We start from the raw sequence: 16,044 nt of genomic DNA, 5'->3' as shown, positions 1-16,044 counted from the left end.
CCCCATTCTCATTTTTCTTTTGTAACTGGCTGAGATACCTTCCTCAGGGAAAGTCCAAATATGATGGGTTACTTCCAGGGATAATCTAGATCCATTTAAATCATTGTGCTACAGATCACTAGAAGTTGTTGGCTACACTTGGCAGATACTGGCACCCAATATAATATCTGGTAATCCTGGCATGAAAGTCCTTTTTCAGGAAGTTTCCGGTTCAGTAGTGATGACATTGTGCTGTCCCCCTACACCATGCTCTTCCAGCTGAGAATACAACCAGATATACTGATAAGCATTGCACAAACATGGAAGTCAGTCCAGAGCAATGGTTTGCAGTTGATAGTAGAAACTTTGCATGTAGAGAGAAAGGAGCTGGAATAAACTAGATTATATTTGCAGCATTGATATAAAAAGGGTGGAAACAAGAATAAGCAGTTGTATGTGATACACAGTACTTTACCAAAGTGTATTCTAGTTACATAACCCTGCTAAAAGGAACTAACAACAAATACATGTTCTTCACATGATTCAAATATACGTCTTGTGGTATAACATGCCTGCAATGAAAGCAGAAAAAATCCAGATCACCCTTGGCAGCAATATTGGAGCCTTCTCTTCTCTCTTAAGGAAACATTTAAAAAGAGGGGGGAACAGCTCATTTGCTCCATTTATAAGTGGCAATTAGCTGAACAAATGATCTCTTTTCAGTGGGGTTGCAATCAGCCTGATCAACTATTTTAAAACCGTCACCACTTTGAAAGTGGAGAATGCCATAGGCTGTAATGAAGGATGCACCTGACCTTAATTATATTTGTCTTCTCCTATAAAATCTCTGAAATTTATCAGGCTTGTGTACATATTTACCAAATTACCAGAATACTTTCTTTGATGGTAGAAATACCATCAAAGAAAGTATTCAGAATTAGAAGTCAAGCACAGCAAGCTTTGCAAGAAAATGGCTTTCATCTGGGATCATTTTAAGTTTATACATACTTCTAGATTTCTTTTGATGTCCTTTTAACATTGACTTATAAAAACACAAAAAAAAAGATACAGCAGAAAAGAAAAACTGGTGTTGGCTAAAAAGCAAAGCAAAGGTAGTGGTAATGTACAGGAACATTGCAAAGCAGAATATAGACTGTGTAAGCCAAGCTTTACTTAATACATTTCACAGTAATGACCCATAAGGTGTTATCAGGCTTCAACCTGCTGATAGGTACCTGTGGCCATCCATCCAGTTACCCATAACCTTAGAAAGTGCACATTTTTGTCACAATTTACACTCTGTCCAGAATCCCCCCTTCCTACCATTTGACCATACATTTAAATAGTATAACCTTCAAAGTAATGTAAAACATACAATAGTACAACAGAACTGTCATATAACAGAAACTCCCCAAAAGGAGAGCTCAATGCACTCCAAGCAGTTCACCTTTCCTGTTTTTAAAGGTCATGAACCATACATGTCAATGATTAGAATAGCATTTTTTATTCTAGTTTTAACTACACCAGATTCTCTATTTATTATTATTATTATTATAATTATTATTATTATTAATATTAGTAAACAGAATAATATAGTACCAACATATTATACAGCTCTAAGTTCTGTATATCGCCTATGGAACAGTTTAAAAACAGAACTGTAAAAGTGATAATGTGGGGAGTTCGGGGCAGCTGTACAACTTACATAGTTGTTATGGGGTCACTGCAATTATAAATACCAGTTGTAATAAGGACAAAGGGGTCCAAATTGTAGTGAACATTGTTTTTCTATTGGTTTGTACATTATCCTACACCAATGAAATCTATGTGGAGTTTAAATTTTCACCCTGTGTTGTGTGAATATTCTCTGCACTCTCTGGCTTACTTTACATTACATAAACACAGTGGTAGAATAATCGCATCAGAACGTTTGGTCGTATATTATCCCCCCCCCCCTGCCTATTGTGTGTTACTTCCCCCACCTCCTAGATTGTAAGCTCTTAGGGGCAGGGTCCTCTCTTCCTCCTGAGTCACTGTTTGTATCTGTCTGTCATTTGCAACCCCTATTTAATGTACAGCACTGTGAAATATGTTGGTGCTATATAAATCCTGTTTATTAATAATAATAATAATAATAATATTAATACATGTGTGTGCATATATGAATGTTGTAAAGAATTGTTAGTTCCATCATATTCAGACTGTGTAGTTTGTAAAATGCTGTATAATATGTTGGTGGTATATAAATATAGAAATAAACACAAGATCAATAGAAGCCTCCTAATCCTTCAAAAATGATGCTGTATTTCCTATGCAAAGAATGAACAGGATGTATGCCATCTAGTGGCAAGAATATATACTGACTGCACTGTACAAGGAGAGGACATATGGGGACCATAATAATGACATAAACATGTGCACTATTACTGCAGTCTTTGGGGATAATGTAGAATTGCTTTGCATTGACTGCACACTGCCACTAAAAATAAGAAGAAATACAAAAAAGAGGTAAGGGAGTTTTGTTACTAGTCGTGGCTTATTAGAAGCATGTGCTGGGTAAGAAAAATTGCAAGACAAGGTTTTAGATCATTTTTAAAGATCTCTGGTGTAACAAAATATCTGCGGTACTAATGATGTGGTATAGCGCCAGTATATTACACAGTGCAAAATATCTCCCACACACAAAATTTCACCCTTCTCCACACAAACGTCCTCCTTAGAACAAATGACCCTCAACATAAACATTCCTCTTACATGATGCCCCATACCCAGAACTCCCAGACCTTTGATTCAGGCAGTGTCTTCCACAAATGAAGTTATGTCTGATAAGATGTGTAATATGAAGGAGATCCCTTAGCATTGCATTACCTCACTTCACCGTCATACAGTTGCCCTTGCACGGTATATTAAGACATTGGGCCTGATCTATTAAAGCTCTCCAAGGCTGGAGAGGATACACTTTCATCAGTGAACCTGGGTGATCCAGCAAACCTGTAATGGATTTCTTAAAGTAATTTGCTATTCATTAACAAATGTTTTCTATCCTGCACCAGATCCATTCCAGATTTTTTGTATCATCAAGCTTCACTTATAAAAGCGTATCCTCTCTAGTCTTGGAGAACCTTAATAAATCAAGCCCATGCAATCTATGTAGAAACTCCTGGGCTCAGTCCCATGAAGAAGACCCAAGGTCTAAGCCTCTGGTGCCCAAGCCTTGTGAATTCCTTGCTGATGTGGTTTCTGTTTGTTTACAGTGACGCATATTTAGTAATGTTTCTTGGTTGTGTAATTTCTTGTGGTTGTGTAGTGCCTAGACTCACTTCTATGAAAACCTGGAAAGACATAAATAAAAGAGCTGTCATTACTGAATTTTTATTTAAAAAGTTTAACCTTTTTTTTGGCATCCTGATCTTTGTTTTATTATCTGGTGAGCCACTTACTAGGTAGCATGAATGGCAAGAATAAAGCCTTTATGAATTTATAAAGTGCATGCCTAGGCACAGTCAGTTTATTGGTACTTAATATCCACTTTCTGTTGTTTAAGAAAAGGTATATTCTTGCAGCGTATAATGATAACTCCTAAATTTATTCATGCAAATATTAAACATTTTAAGCCAGATTCCAGATTTTGAATTTATTATAATAAGAGAGCCCTTGTATAAATCTTGAAGTATGGGGAGTAAAGAGGATTGAAAAAAAATCATCTGAGAATCTATTGGGACCAGGAGCTTTATGGGAGGCAACTGGTTTATTATTGAATAAGATTTCTTCAGGGGTGATATCTGAACTTAGCTTTTGTAAAACTTATTCTGATTTCTGTGGAAGCTTCGCCCATTGAAGAAAGGATTTACCCCCTTTGCGGGCCAGAGATTCTGCATAGGAATTATTTGCCTTGAGTCCGGGGTAAGTGTTGTAGGGGGGTCCCTAAGGGAGAGAATATGGGGACGGGCCTGTTCACCCCTGGCTAGAAAAGCTTGCATACACCCAACCTTGTTGCCAAGTATGTGGAGCATGAGTTGGGTGGATTGTTGATAAGACAAGACACGTTGTTTCCAATTTGAATTGGCATTTGGCATAGCAACTGAGTGTGTGACGAAGGTTAGGTGAGGATTGTAATTGGAGTTAAGCTTCTCTCAAGTCCAGGCTTACTTCCACATAGTGGGACTGAAGTTTCCTCTTCCCAGCCAGATAGGAGATGCGTTCACACGTGAAGGCTGTACTAGTTTCCCGAAACAATATTATAACAGACTGACAGGCGCTATTATGGGACAAAAATTCAATCCAAGCAAAAAGCAGCATGTCACAAAAGGATTAATCCTGGGCCAAATAGGATGGAAATCACTAATTGAAGATCTTGCCACTCGTCATAGTCATGTAGGGACAAAGATTGGGGTGCATCCAATATAGCAATGGGATTACTATATCCTCCACCCGCTGCGAGAGACTACTCAAGCAAAACACACAGTCACATGAACCAGATAGAAGTGAGTGTATTGCCCATGTAATGGATCATGCAATGGCCATATGTAAAGAAGATTAAGAGGAGGTAAGGTAACATGTCTGCTAGGGAAGTTGCATGGTCACCAGAGGAGAGGGACTGAAGCTGTTTCCACACGGCCACCAGTCACAGTTTGGCAACTGTCCTTATCTCTGTTCATAATAGTAATGAATTCACCTCCCACAATCTTATCACACACTATATCTTGCAAAATTCATGAAGTAGTCTCTTGGAAAAGGGAGACTGGATAGGGATATTATAATATTTGTTACTCTCAATTTGCGATGGATGATTTTGGGCAAGTACTAACCACTACATACTGGGAATCTCCTAAATGACTTGCTATTCTGGAGATGCTCTGACCCAGTAATATCTCCATCATCAAGTGGCTCTTGTTACTCAGATCATGATGCTATCCAAATGATAATATGTTTCTGTAACTATAAATTGGGTTAATTTTGTTTAGCTTCACAGTTTGACCTTGTGCATGCAGTGAATGATCAAAAATTACCAGTGTGAATGTTCAGAGACCTGACTGATCATAAAAGTGTCCCTTTTTTACACACAGTCCAATGTTTACTACTTGATTCACTCTAGCTGCCTTCTCCCTATCATCATCAGAGCCACTGACACCACAGAAAGAGTGACCTTGTAATTGGACTCTTTCCTATACCAGTCCAATTTTCATTAAGAAAAAAATGATTAAAGCTTCATTATTTTTTTTTCAATATTTTTTTTTTTTCCAAAAATGTTACACTTTGTTAAGGTGTGGAATTGTTTGTCACATTAAATGGGCATTTATCTGTGGAAAGCCTTGTTTTGTTGTACATCTTTATATTACTGTTTTGTGAAATAAGCCCACTGTCACAACATGTCTTCTCTGTGTTTTCTGATAATAAACAGCAGTACATGCGAGCATAATATAAATGTGAGTACCTACTTGAAATGATACTTTTCACAAAATTGATTTAAAGTCTTCAGTGCAATGAAAAGAAACCTTTACCTGCCAAAAGCTAAATAAAAAAAACTCCTCCACTCAAAATGTCATTTTGTCTGGGATACAGACCCTGTGTATAGTACTACACCTATCCTGCATTTAGAATCTTTATCCTTCTATTCCCTCAATAAGAACACATTTGAATTACTATTGTTTACTTTTACATTTCACATTATTTGTTATTACATTAAAAACAAGAATATGTGGATTTGTTACTATAGGAAGGTCTGTATTTCAATGTTATTGCCATCTTAAAAAAAAAAAGTACAGATCCTTTGAAAGGCCAATCTCCTCCCCAGCATCCTGGCCAGATTGTACACTAACCTGTCTTAGCTCCTTCGAGTGCTTTCTTGTACATTGCAGTCTCTTCCTCAAAAGTCTCCTGTGCCATGCTCAGGCTTCACTTTTACTTACCATGCAGTGCTCATCGCAAATTGTGGACTGTCTTTTCAGAACAGTCGGGTGATTTCTGGATTAGGGCTGTAGGTGCCCAAGTAGGCAATGCTTCAGGAGTAGAAACATTCTAATGTAAGACTTAAAAGGGTTTCTGGAGATGTGACCATATTATGGAAATCTGTATTAGAAGAAAATTTACATCCTAACAACTTTATGGAAAAGTAGCATCCACACCGACAGTGCATCATTTACATTATGTAAACCAACTGGCAGACTTGCATTGTGAGAATGTAAGGGTATTTTTCCATAAAGTAAGGAGAACATGTTGAATAATGAGGAAGCGCTAAATAAAGTCAGCAACTAAACCCCATTGGTTCCACACAAATAACTTTTTGGAGAACTCTTCATTTTTTTAGTAGTATTCTATTATAGTTGGGTGTTAAATAAACTTCCTTCCCCTCCCAGGACTAATAAGGTAATTTATAGGTATGTGAACATTTCTTTACTGTTCAATAGCTTTTACCAAGTTTATGGAATTTTTTACATGTGTTTTACAGTGAGTGCCTAGGAAAACACGAAAATCAAGGATTGAATGATTAGCAATTTAATTCACCATTACAAAACCGGAAAAAAAAAGACTTGAAAACAAGTTAAAGATAATACTTAACTATGTAAGTGCTGAATGTTATCTTACGGGGAACAGATCAGAGGCTTTCAGTATAGAGGTTGCCAAACAAGCATAATAAAACCAACAGATGCCTCAAAAAACATAGGCACGGAGGAATCCACTGGTTCTTAAATCTTGCAGAACCCTCAGAGTGACGCTGGTGATGTGAATGAACATAAGTGCTTAGTACCCTTTCTTCTAATCAGCATTTGTCACAAAGAGATTCTCAACTAACTTAAAGATCACTGTGTGATGATGGGCACTTCTGAAGGTGGAAGCTTTCATAACCACCAATGGGGAGTAAGTAGCCCGATTCTTAATCAGTTACTAGAGGCACTGCAAAAATGGAATAATTTATGACCAGTCCCAGGAGCACACTGATCATATTCATCTTGCTGTTGTCATGTCAAATGGACTTAAAACTATAAAATGTGACTGGTGAACAGCCAGAAACCAAAAACCTGTGATCGATGGTTCCTTTAAAGAAAAGCTTGGAAATGCAGGGTTTAGGGTTAGGGACCACCACAGTAGAAAATAACTCATATAAGCTTGTGGCTCTTCGCACAGTACTGATCTTTTTTTATATAAACTGAAAAATCTCTTTATATAGCAACACTGAAAAGGTCACAATTTCAAAGTAAAACATACAAACCATTAACCACCAAGTACAGCATATCAAAAGTTGATGTAAGCACCTTGTAAAATTTGCTTACAATCACCTGAACTTTATGAATTCAATGCGGAACTGTAACAATCCGCATTCAACTTTTCTCTGAACTGCTGGGCTACCATGCCTCTATAACCTAGATTGAGACAGCCCTATGATGACTTTAGCAGTACAGGGTATTCTCTGTTAGCATTAGAAATCCATTCCCAATATCCAACAAAAGCCAGGAGCAGAAGGGGGATTTGGTCCATATTACTACTGCTCTGTTTAGAGGAATAAGAAGTGTGACTGGTTGCTTCACTTTGTCTTATTAAACAAAAAACAAACAAAGATATCAGTGTGATGGGGGCCCCTAATTATAACAGTGAAAACAGCACTGTCATCAGGGTAAGGTGCAAATTCCTGACTAAACTGGTACCATGAAGAATCTAGAGAATCAAAGTGATTGCCACAGTGGAGAATGGTGACAAAATTCTCAACTGTGTGTAAAATGTTAAATAATTAAAACATGTATTATGTAAAAAAATAAAATCAAGCATTTCACAAAGTGGACACTTTTTTATGAACAAAGCTGTCACCAAGTAAAGGCAACATTGCAGTCACTATATCCTTTCAAAAATTGCACATGGCAAGTAGCTATCCACTGTATGTAAGGTGTTCTGGGTCACTTAGGGTTCTTAGTGTGACTTTAAGGCCAGTGTGACATCTGTATGCTGCCAGCTGCTATTGGGTTTGTGGCTGGTTCCCACATGTATTACTGCAGACAAGCTACATACAAGTCCGGGTCTTCTTCCATCTGTGATAGCAGTGAGGATTTATTGAGAGCATTGCATGATCCGAATGCTGAAAAATTAGGCAATGTTTGAGAAATAAATTATTTGGTCTTCTTTACTTCTTGTGTCTTGCCTTTGGTTTTGAAATTGTTGTACTGAGAGTCTGTGTTGAAAAGTTTGTCCCACCATGTGAAGGTTGATGCGTAGTTACCAACAAAATTCATGTGATGAAAGTCATGGAAACGAGCTCCAGCATAAAATGGGATCAGGTGTAAGGGATTCAGAGGAATGTCATAACCACTGAAAAAGATAAGGATGAACTATTTGAAATGACATTTACAAAACAGATTAATCTTAAAACAGACAAATAAACAATTCATTAACTATATTTATCAATAAATACAAGTTTAGTTTTTTTTTTTACATTGTAGCAACAATCAACCAATGTCTGGGTATTGGACCTTTAAAAACCTCATGTACTGTAACAGTACATTTGCTGCCTTTACACCTCTCTCAGCATGGTTGTATTTAAAGAACATCTACCAGCCAAAACCCAATAGTTTCTTTGGCATTTTTTATATAGGACAAATGGGAAATGTTTTCTTTTTATATGTATTTACCTTATTTGAATTAAGAACAAAAAAAAAAAAGTTTGCAGGTGGAGCTCTTTCTAAGTAATCCTTGAAAAAAGTCTGCTTACAGTGTTCTAGCTTTATATGCACACATGAATGAGCCAAAGTGGGGACATATGGAATAAGCTAACAAAAAACGTATTTTGTTCCCCTCTATTTAGTCTGTTAAATATACAATTGAAAGAGTTTTGTTATATCGCTTTGTTAATCCTGTGCCATTTTCCTCTGCTATAGACTTCATCACTCAATCACATCCCCTTATAGTCTTTCATTTAGAGAATGTAGGGACTGTAATATATATAAATATATATATATATATATATATATATATTGGTTCAGGTTTAGGTTGATTTTGCATCCTAACTTTTTATTACTTAAGGCCAACACTCTCCACTTTTATGATTATTTTCCTGGCTTCAATAAACAGACATACACATTAATATATAAAAAAAACAGCTGCTCCTTATCTTGCAGGTGTAAAGACTTAATACTTTCTTTACCACACCTAACATACTTTAGGTGCTTTATCATGTGTATTATCATTGTTATCAATGTTCAACAAAGTGAGCATTTGACTCTGATGACATAAGAATGCAGCTGTATTACCCAGGTGTTACTGACGCTAGTGAATGGATTTCTTTTAAAAACCGAGAGACTGAAAGGTATTTACGAAGAAGGAAGGTACAACAGAGGCACTGTTTAAAACATATCCAGAAAAGGAAAAAAATACAGAAAGAGGGATACAATGTAGATCATTGGTGGTGGGCTAAATTAGAAATGCTGGAAGGCCAAACTGTTGCTGTTATGCAGTTTAATACAGTTAAACAGTTACAGTTTCAGTTAAATAACCAATTTAGCAAAATATTAAAGAAACATTGGCTGGTAACCCCAAACATGAGTATTATGAATGCTAACCAGAGCAACCATCTAACATATCAGATGGTTATGGCTTGTGTAGCAGCCAATAGTTGTTATGTACTGTGGTACCATTGGTGGTAGACCTGCTTGTGTGTAGCAGCCCTTGCATTGTATGTTGAACACCTAATTTCTTGTTGAATATATATATTTATATATTATTATATTTATAATATATTTCTCCAGATAAACAGTACAGAAGGTAACATGAGCTGCCTTTGTGGGTCCAAAGACAGAAACTTAAATTTACAAAAAATATTATAGCTTCAACCAAGTCGCAATAAAATCAGTCTGCATAGACAAAGCTAATGTGGTGAACAGAGAGATTGTAATAGACAATAACTCTTACCTGTGGACATCTATTGTTTCCAAAAGTCTGAATGTAACCCAGGCCCAAAGAAGAATGACGTGATTACAGAAAACCATGATTCCGATAAAAAATCCAGTTCCTAATATCAGTGTTTCCAGAGGATGTGCATACTCAGCCTGCATCCCAAATGGAGACTACAAGAAACACAAAGCACAGTTATAACCATGTACTCTAGCCTGTCAGTAACACATTGCAAAACCATTGAAATTCAGTTTTTAGAGCAAGAAAACTGTAATTACCGCAAACTCATGGTGCACTTTGTGGATGTACTTGTAGATACGCTTGTGATGCAGCAACCGGTGCAGGAAATAATGCCAGGTATCTTCAATGACGGCACAACCAAAACACTGGGCTAGTAGTAAATACCTTTAATGACAAACAAAGCAATACAATTAATACAAGGACAACCCCAAACTTTATTTTATAAGCAAGACTCCTTATTGTAACCACTAAACACAAAACAAAATACTATATGTGGACTAATAAATATAAGTGCTTGTCTGACTTCAGCAAATATAGGAATAGTTATTTATCTTACACTTTCCCTGAGAATTGTCATAGTGTGTCAGCAGTCTATTGTCGTATTATTTTTCTGCTCTGCTGAATGAGTAAAATGAGATGGCACTAATGCTGGCTACTTACTCAGCTGTTTTAGGAAATTGTAACCACTTTCGCTGAATAAATCAAGGTAACCTTCCATTAACAGATTTGGTTGCATTTATGCCTTTACTAAAATGTTGCCTTGATTGATTCAATCATTTTTGATAAATAAGCTGGTTTTAAGTAGATGCCTTAAAGACTTAACTGTATAGCAGACATTATGCTATAAACTAGGTGCAAGGTACTGCATTGTGAGCAAACAAAAAGAAGTAGATGGAAGCCCTGGGGATAGCCAGATATGTGAGTTTTGGTTTATTGATTAGCTTGATTTTGGATACACACATACACAACATGAACAGACCTAAAAACATAACTCCATCTAGGTATTCCAAAATAATTGGCTACTATTAGTGAAGATGCATTTAAGGCAAATTCTAAAACCCCTACATATGCAGCTTTCCCAAAAAAATATTACCTTCCCTAATGCTTGTCTGTTCATTGCTGTGTGGCCTCGCCTAGTGACTCATTGCCTTTGCAAGGAAATGGCCTGTTTTGGTAACTTACCTACTGCTCATAACCCCCTTATTCCTAAAAATGAGCTGTGATACACTGTATGGAGGAGACCATGAGTTCAGCTCATAAATGGGAATTTGAAATCCATGAATGTGAATCAGGAGGTGGTGAATTTCATACTTTGTTGTACTTTAAAATTTTTAATGCCACTAGTGTAAGTAACAGATTTTGACTAAGTATTTGCATGTAAATGTCCTGACAAGGTCATTCTAATAAAGTGAGCAGAAAGATGACATAATTAATCTGCTGATCCTTTTCAATTTCAAATCAGCAAATAGGTGTGGGGAGATGACGTTACTTTTATTCCTTTAAGTGATATCATATAACTAACAATATGGAGGTTCTGAGTAAATCTCAGAACCAGGTAGAGGGAAAAAAACAGTTCTTAAGCTAGAGAGCGGTGAAATCAGAAAACCTGCAGCAAAAAGTTGTTACCTGACCAACAGATAAAAGCATGTTTTCTTACCATCGAGGCATGTTATCCCAGTCATAGGGAATGCTGAAGAACTCTGTGAAGTAGTATGTTCCGCAGATCAGAGGAAGCTGGATGAAGAAGTGATTGAACAGAAGCATTTTGAAGCATCTCCACTGGCCTTCCCATGTTTCCGGTCTGTCCTATAATAAATAATAAGTTGATACAGTCAGTGTTTTATTTCGGAGCACTCAGGCATTGGATATTGTACAAAGACAAGTTTCATATTACAAAAATAGATCAAAAAATAAAAGAAATGGGCTGTTATAGTCAACATGGGCAATTATTCCTTTAAACTGGAAGCCCAATTCACACAGTAAGAAATTCAAAAAATAAAAAGAATAATTATCAACAATGCTTAATCTATTTTAAATGCTCCTGGTAATCCTAAAATGCGATTATTCATGCCATCAGCCTCATAAAACCCCCAGAATTGTTCAACTATTACAAAGGTGAAGGTGTGCTCATTTCTTGTTTCAAAATATAAATATAAAGTATATATATATTTGTTACAGAGCCCTTATTGTTTATAACATTAGGGAGATTTTAATTGTACTGTGAATAACCTGTAAATAATTGTAGGTGCAGTAACAATTATCCCTTACATATACACGTGTACACAGTGCCATGTAAAATGATCTCATAGTCACACCAAACATGTCCTATAGCAATAAAACATTACATGTTCACACCTGTTCTGATAGAATATCACTGCAAGTCCTCAAATTAATAATGTAGATGGTGAAATAAGAAAATGTGGATAATGTGGGTTGGTGGAAATATATCAGATCTTCCTAAAATGTCATCATTTCATAATGATTTTAGAAGACCAACCATATTTCTACATGTACATGATAACTATATAACACACAGGGATGGGATTTTGGGATCTGTAGCTTATAACACTGATATCATAGCATGATCTGCACCAGACTGATATTTTAGTGCTGGGGATGTTTAGAGTTAGAGATTAGGTTAATGGTGGGGTTAACAAAACAAGTTTAAAAAAGCAAAACTAACCAGATACTTTCAGACATTACAGGGCCTGAGACCTCCCATAATGCAATGCGTATTGTCCAAGCAGCCTGTTTCCAGGCCTATGTGAACAGAATTGTTCTGTAAGGTCCAAGCTAACACCAACCAAATTGTATGCAGTGGCACAGGTAAGTGGGAGGTGGACGAGGAAATAGAAGGTAAGTATCAGAGGATTATTGCTTTATTGCAAACCTATCACTTTCATGTTGGGGGTAAAGATTCTGCGATTATGTAAAATCAGCCTATTCAGTACTGAGTTATTAATACTGTGCAGCTGTACTTAAGATTTATAGATTCACCAATAATTTAACTTTATGTACTTGGTCTGATCCTAACTCTGAGCTATGGGACAGACCTTATACTAATAATCTGCCTATCTGTGAATAAGCTCTCCACTGACTTTTTACCATTCATTTTACCCCATATACACAATCACTAACAGGCAGACCATGGGACAGGAAAGACATGCTAAAAGTTAATGAAAAGAATTTCACCAGTAAACCTGACAGTAGAGTGGGGCTAAGGTTAAAAAATGAGCCCAGGTTTATTAGTAATGCCTAATATGTTGGTGCTATATAAATCCTGTGTTTTAATATTATTAATAATCATACAACTGGTTAATGAGTCCATCCTACATGGCCCCCTAGTCCAACCCAACAAATATCCCCCCACCCCTAGATACTTATTTACCACCTATCCTTGACAGCAGAGGCCTCCCCTGTCCCAAAAAGCTGGAAACCAAATGCCCATTGGTTTTATTAAGGCCATACAAGCGGAGCATTGGAGTACAGCCTCAGTCAAATTTAGAAGAACTTACAGCACAGGTAAGTACGTATCTGATCTTGTCCTTTAGGTGTGAGGCTATGCTCATACTGGCGGTGAGGCTGTGGTGCAATTACCAGTTGCTCATGGTAATACATATATCATCTACAGGCAGCACCCCAATAAATGGAGGCAGTAGTGTGTTCATTACCAGGTACCATGATGGAACTCATGTCCACCCTAGCAATGGGCACCCCTGCATGTAAGTGTTAAATGCTTATTATTTCCTAGGATACTGGTAAAAAGCACTTTTACACCAATCCCATAAAGTCTCCCCTCTAAGGTGCTCTGTCTCATGGTGGCCGATCTGCCATCATCTATACACTGCAAGCAGCCCGGCTTTGCAGGTCCACTATAGGAAGGGGAACATAGGATTGCTGGGGGGGGGGGGCGAGGTTTAGGTATGTTTTTATTAGCACACCAGCATGAGCATTTAACCTTTGCAAAGCAAATAGGACCCTCCATGCAAGGACAGTTTTGTAATACACCCGGAGTTAGGTTTTGATCATTTGGATCAGGTAAAGTGTCAAGAATTTAATTTAAGAGTTAAAGATTCACTTGGTGTTAGGTCAAGTGCTAGGATTAGGCAAAGAAGTGATTAGGGTGTTAGGGTCCCAGGAGCACTTTGTTTTCAGTGCCCAAAACATGTAGCTCTCTGCAAAGCTTTCAGCACAGAGAACAATTGTGCTATAGGATCTGTTATCTGCATCCACATAACCCACTATCTAGAAAAATCTATAACAGCGCAAAAATACAGGCATTTTGTTGAGAACATAAAGACTGATAAAAACCAAGGTGGCACTAGAGGGAGCTGAATGTACAGAACTCAATATACTGCAGACAGAGTGCTTCTACACTGTGACCAATGCCGGCCCAGGTGTGCTACATTACAAATCCCCACCTGTAATACAAACCAGCTATATCAACCCTTATTCTACAGGGATATTACAGCTTTAATAATAAAAAATAATCTGCAAAGATGGACGCACCTGCTGGATTTTAAATCTCTGCATGAAAGGTAAGAACTGGAAAAGGAAGCCGGGCAGGCAGAACAAGAAATAGATGGCTTCATGGACAATGAGGGACCCCCATGTGGCAATCTGGAACTTGGTGTAGTTGTCTAGCATGTAGGTCCAGGCATATTTAAATGGTAGCTGTAGAGGATTGTCAGGCAGGAGAGAGTCAATGTATTCAACGGCAAGGTAAGCCGAGCTCAGGACACTTTCATTGGAAGCCATTGGAGAATCCTAGTACATGGAGAATGGCAGAACGATGGAGAATTCAAGGGGCCCTGCAAAAGAAATATACAGAGATCTCATAATACAGCCCGGGTATGGAAATAAAAGAATATGAAGAATTATAAAAATATTAAATTAATAATATATAAATATAAGAAAAGAAATGATACAAATATTATATATATATATATATATATATATATATATATATGAATAAAGTAATAATTATAAATATATATTGGAATAAAAGAATATTATAAGAATAAAAGAATATTATAAATGATACAAATATTGTTAATAATAATAATAATATACATATAAAGGAATAAAAGTATAATATATATGAATAAAAGAATAATAAAAATGATAAAAATATATATTCACTCACTTACATACTATTGAAATATGCTAATTATATCTAATAACCATAGTATGAAATACAATTTGAATGTTATTTATAAAACAATGTATATTTGTATCTGTCCATTGTATGATAAATGGATGATTATATATTAATATATAAATATTATAATAGACTGATATAGGAACAGAAGAGTTAACCCCTTCCTGCCCCGCCTCTAGGTAGAATATGCTGTATATATAAGAGATATATATATAATGTATAGGAGATATATAAATATTATATAATATCAGTGTGATAACTCACCTCCAGCAGCACACTGGGCGTCTGTCAGCTCGCTGTATTCTGCTCTTGTCTTTTATATGTTGAACTCTTTCCTCTTCAGCACCGGGACAGAGAATTCTCAGCCGTCACGCAAACACCGAGCGATCTTAATTCTGACATCTGATTGGCCACCATTGCTACGCACTACGAACGTCACGGGAGCGGCTCGGACTTCTATTGGAAACCGGCATGGAGTGAGCCTAAGCCGACTTCCATGATCAACCAATCAGTAGCCAGTGCTCGTTCTGTTCACTATCGTGTTGCCACGCCCCATTAGTAAGGGGCTACGTTTGTTACATGTCCAAGGAAGTGCGCTCCAGGCGGAGCTTGAAACTAGGATGGTTGCTACGGTAACGGCACTTGCCTTTAAAATCACAGGCGGGAAGGAAGTGGCTGGAATTTTGTTATAATTGTAAAAGAAACCAACTAAATACGGGATGGGAAGGTTGCTAAGGCCGTGTCTGCGCTATTATTAAGAGGTGCAGTTCGGCCATGTTCCTTGCTAGTGGTTGAAGGGTTGGTAACATACCACCATAGGTGAGGGAACAGGTGATCACCACGTGACTGTACAGATGTCAGCCATGTTCAGCAGTGCAGTGACGTGCAGACACCGAGCACAGTATGAGCACTCATTACAGGACATGAAGGAAAACATAACTCCTAAACAGAAGCTGCCATCACTAAGGGCTCCATTTAAAAAACAGGGAATCAGACATTCCTTTGTG

General features: G+C 37.1%; 1 protein-coding gene across 1 annotated transcript; it reads right to left on the bottom strand.

Moving 5' to 3' along the window:
* Nucleotides 1-6,458: 6,458 nt before the first annotated feature.
* On the bottom strand, nucleotides 6,459-15,590 carry MSMO1 (methylsterol monooxygenase 1). Its single transcript, XM_072406013.1, has 6 exons — nucleotides 15,302-15,590; nucleotides 14,386-14,687; nucleotides 11,534-11,682; nucleotides 10,134-10,260; nucleotides 9,874-10,028; nucleotides 6,459-8,277 (listed from the first exon to the last, which is right to left on the bottom strand). Exons 2-6 carry the CDS (start codon nucleotides 14,632-14,634, stop codon nucleotides 8,079-8,081), a joined length of 879 nt encoding a protein of 292 aa, XP_072262114.1. The 5' UTR covers nucleotides 14,635-14,687; nucleotides 15,302-15,590; the 3' UTR covers nucleotides 6,459-8,078.
* Between the last annotated feature and the right edge of the window lie 454 nt (nucleotides 15,591-16,044).

Source organism: Pyxicephalus adspersus, chromosome 3, assembly GCF_032062135.1.
Source record: "Pyxicephalus adspersus chromosome 3, UCB_Pads_2.0, whole genome shotgun sequence".
NCBI lineage: Eukaryota > Metazoa > Chordata > Amphibia > Anura > Pyxicephalidae > Pyxicephalus > Pyxicephalus adspersus.
This window is presented reverse-complemented; position numbering and strand designations above follow the sequence as displayed.

Bases quoted from the DNA above. Each gene is read 5' to 3' on its own strand.
- MSMO1 (XM_072406013.1), bottom strand. From the start codon at position 14,634: ATGGCTTCCAATGAAAGTGTCCTGAGCTCGGCTTACCTTGCCGTTGAA. The intron at 10,029-10,133 runs GTAATTACAGTT...TGTTTCTTGTAG, and splicing joins AAGTGCACCATGAGTTTGCG to TCTCCATTTGGGATGCAGGC. The intron at 8,278-9,873 runs GTAAGAGTTATT...TATCTTTTTCAG, and splicing joins GAAACAATAGATGTCCACAG to TGGTTATGACATTCCTCTGA.